This window comes from Galeopterus variegatus, unplaced genomic scaffold (genome assembly GCF_000696425.1).
Source record: "Galeopterus variegatus unplaced genomic scaffold, G_variegatus-3.0.2 Scaffold20658, whole genome shotgun sequence".
Classification (NCBI taxonomy): domain Eukaryota; kingdom Metazoa; phylum Chordata; class Mammalia; order Dermoptera; family Cynocephalidae; genus Galeopterus; species Galeopterus variegatus.
Genome location: NW_007746769.1, coordinates 612 through 4,537, shown reverse-complemented (window position 1 = coordinate 4,537; position 3,926 = coordinate 612). Strand labels below are relative to the sequence as shown.

The 3,926-nt window shown below is 46.1% G+C and overlaps 1 protein-coding gene across 3 annotated transcripts; it reads left to right on the top strand.

The window, feature by feature from the left end:
- The first annotated feature begins 685 nt into the window (after nt 1-685).
- LOC103583217 (poly(rC)-binding protein 1-like) lies at nt 686-2,054 on the top strand. Of its 3 annotated transcripts, none has more exons than XM_008564599.1 (2): nt 686-1,180; nt 1,331-2,054. In XM_008564599.1, the coding sequence occupies exons 1-2, from the start codon at nt 686-688 to the stop codon at nt 1,769-1,771; spliced, it is 936 nt and encodes a 311-aa protein (XP_008562821.1). In that variant the 3' UTR covers nt 1,772-2,054. The 3 variants fall into 3 exon arrangements, with proteins under 3 accessions (XP_008562821.1, XP_008562820.1, XP_008562819.1); XM_008564598.1 differs by having other exon boundaries at nt 686-1,283; nt 1,344-2,054; XM_008564597.1 differs by having other exon boundaries at nt 686-2,054.
- Nucleotides 2,055-3,926: the final 1,872 nt, after the last annotated feature.

The following is a 3,926-nucleotide window of genomic DNA, read 5'->3' as shown; positions in this document are numbered from 1 at the left end:
GTGCATAGGTTATATATAAATACTACACAATTTTATATGAGGGACTACAGCATCTGTGGATTTTGGTATCCATAGGATGGTCCTGAAACCAATCCGCTGTGGCTACTGAGGGATGACTGTAGTTTGATTGTATATTTCTAGTGAAATATATCCCCAAGGACAAAGAACTGCAAAGATATCATAAACTGTTTTTAGTAATCATGTAGTTGCTAGTATTATTGGTATTGTTATTCTGGGTATTATTGGTATTGTTATTCTGGAGATGTGTATTGTAAGATAAAACAAAGTATTGTAATTACCTTAGATTGGGGCCCTGGATTTTGGTGTGAAAAAGAGAGATACAAAGGTAGGATCGGAGAAGTTGGGTAAGAATCTTGGAATTCTAAATTTGTGTTGGAGATATCAGTTGAACTCATGATGTGTTTTCTTTTTAAAAAATGTATTTCCGGCCACTGCCGCACCCTCGCCCGCCCGCCCGTCCGTCCGTCCGTTTCCAGGCCCGCTCGCCCCCTCCGCCGCCACCCGTCCCTGCGACGGCGCCCGTGCCCCCTCGCTCCCGCGGCCCTGGGCCCTCGCCCGCCTCGTGCCGGGCCGTTTGGGGTCTACCCCTCCCCTCCCCCGCCAGCCACCAATGACGTGACCCTTTAACGAGCCCAACTCCCCCGAACGCCGCCCGGCGCTCGCCATGGATGCTGGTGTGACTGAAAGTGGACTAAACGTGACTGTCACTATTCGGCTCCTTATGCACGGAAAGGCAGTAGGAAGCATCATTGGGAAGAAAGGGGAGTCGGTTAAGAGGATCCGCGAGGAGAGTGGCGCGCAGATCAACATCTCGGAGGGGAATTGTCCGGAGAGAATCATCACTCTGACCGGTCCCACCAATGCCATCTTCAAGGCCTTCTCTATGATCATCGTCAAGCTGGAGGAAGATACCAACAGCTCCATGACCAGCAGCACGGCGGCCAGCAGGCTGCCTGTCACCGTGAGGCTGGCGGTGCCGGCCACCCAGTGCGGTTCCCTGATTGGGAAAGGCGGTTGTCAGATCCAAGAGATCCACGAGAACACTGGGGCCCAGGTCCAGGTGGTGGGGGACATGCTGCCCAACTCCACCGAGCATGCCATCACCATCGCTGGCATGCCGCAGTCTGTTACCGAGTGTGTCAAGCAGATCTGCCTGGTCGTGCTGGAGACGCTCTCTGAGTTTCCACAAGGGAGAGTCATGGCCGTTCCGCACCAGCCCATGCCGGCCAGCTCCCCAGTCATCTGCACGGGCGGCCAGGATTGCTGCAGCGATGCTGCGGGCTACCCCCATGCCACCCACGACCTGGAGGGACCACCTCTAGACGCCGACTCGATTCAAGGACAACACACCATTTCTCCGCTCGATCTGGCCAAGCTGAATCAGGGGGCAAGACCACAGTCTCACTTTGCCACGATGCACGGCGGGACCAGAGTCGCCGGAATTGACTCCAGCTCCCCAGAGGTGAAAGGCTATTGGGCAAGTTTGGATGTACCTACTCAAACCACCCATGGACTCAACATTCCAAATAACTTAATTGGCCGCATAATCGGACGCCAAGGCGCTAACATTAATGAGATCCGCCAGATGTCCGGGGCCCAAATCAAAATTGCCGATCCAGTAGAAGGCTCTTCTGGTAGGCAGGTTACTATCACTGGTTCTGCTGCCAGTATTAGTCTGGCCCAGTATCTAATCAATGCCAGGCTTTCCTCTGAGAAGGGCATGGGGTGTAGCTACAACAGTGTAGGTTAACTCAGAATCCCTTTCTGCTGTTTTACCATGATCCAACTTGTGTAATTTCTGGTCAGTGATAACAGGTTTTAAATAATTTGTAAGTGTTCAGTTTCTACACAACTTTATCATCTGCTAAGAATTTAAAAATCACATTCTTTGTTCAGCTGTTTATGATGGGAATCCATATTTAGTCTTATAAGCTTTTCCCTGTTTTTAGTTTTGTTTTGAGTTTTTTGGCTCATGGATTTTATTTCTGTCGATAAGAAATGTTAAGAGTGGAACGTTTTTAATAAATTTCAGTTTAGTTCTGTAATATCAAGAATTTAGGAATTAAAAAAATGGATCGGTTAAAAAAAAAAAATTTCCTGGTTTTGTCTACTGAAAAAAACCCAGAAACCAACATAGGTCACATTGAGCACTCTAGTACCAGACTCAGTTCTCTAAGTAATTCCCCCTAAAAGGAACCTAGGGTACCTTGGAAAAATGGTTTATTTCAGGTTGGGCCCAGAAACCCTATGAGCCTGGAACCTATTTTCATATCACACAAGTTGCTGGGGAGATTTCCATTCCTGTCAGTGGTAGAATAGCTTTTTCTAAACCAGTACTTCAACTGAGAAAAACTAGAAAAGCTAGAAATATTGGAAAGAAAAACAAAACTGTTTGGAGGTTTTGGAAAGTGAGCAAAACACAGAAAGGACTTGAGAGACCAAAATTTTGGAGAGAAGGTAAGCTCAGAGGAGTGAGGCCAACTTTTGATACAGCATTTTCCTTGGGGTGATTGGCTGATTTGAAATGTGCAGCTAAGATGTTGAGTGGTGGCAGAGAGGCTGAGATTCTAAGAGTTTTGATAGTCATGCAGGGTTGAGGGACAAAATTGTAGTTCAGGGCCTGCAAAGAAAAAGAGGCACTGGAAAACAGCCCATGTTTTTAGTTGGGAATCCTGAAGGATAGGCTGCACCCTGTGCTTAAGGGTGAACTCAGTAGATCAGCTCTCACAAAGACTGAAGACCTAGCTTTGAAATTACCTCAGTTTCTGATTGGATTAAAAAGATCTGCTCTTAAGTTTTATTACTTGCTTGAAGCAAATGTGGAGGAAGACAACATCAACCATTGCCTCAAGCTATCTCTAGTTTTTATATATTTAGTGACAATATATAATATTTTACATAACAATATTTAATGTATATTTGTCAAATATAATAAGTACTTATATATTTATAAAACAGTCTGGCATTTAATAAAAAATAACCAGACATGTAAAAATAAAATTGACTGAAAATCAAGAGAGAAAACACATAATTGACAAAAGCTCATAGGGAGACTTCCATGACAAATGAGATGATATAAACTAATTTTTCCATGCTCCTCCCTACTAAATCTTGGAATTAGTACAAAAGACACTCAAAGGAGAACTCTTACAGGTTATAAGAAGAAGGTAAGCTGGTTTGGGAGCACAGGTTTGGAAGAGTAGCATAGCCACAGAACATCTTGCATCCTTCCACCCACTAGAAGGCCCCCTATACCTGGTGTTTCCTGACCCCCCTGATTTAGCAACTGAACACAGGCCAGGTAGGCTCATTCCTCCCCTGAATCAAATGAAAGTCCCTCTGAAAACATCTGGCAAGCATGTCAGCATTGGTAATTGGAAACTCTAAACTTAAACCTAACCTGATAAGTGGCAAAAGGAAGCACTTTTCTTCCTTGCCTATCCTCAGACTTCCCCTTTTCAATGAGAGATACCAAGGCAGGTTGTTAGATGTGGCAGGGGAGACCAATCTACAGCAAGCAGTCCAGTCTAGGAATCCTCTTTGTTCCTGTGGACTTGAGACTCTCCTCCTCAGCCCAGAGACACCAGGCTGGGCACTACCTGCAAAAAAGGACTCAGCCACAATGAATGGCATGATCTGAGAAGTCTCTGGCCATGTGGGCCTGAGCCTCTTCTTCCCTACCCAGAGACACAGGCAGGTATATGGAACTGGTGAGGGGCTGAGCTACAACAAATGGCCCATTCTGGGATGCCTTTTTGTCTCTGTGGGCTAAAGCCTTGCCTTTCTCACTCAGAGACACTGGGGAAGCCAGGGGCAATTTAGGGCCACCACATCCTTTCTTTGCTAAGAGACAACTGGCAACTTAGCTTAGGGAAACTCTTTTTGTCACCTCAGGCAGCACCAGT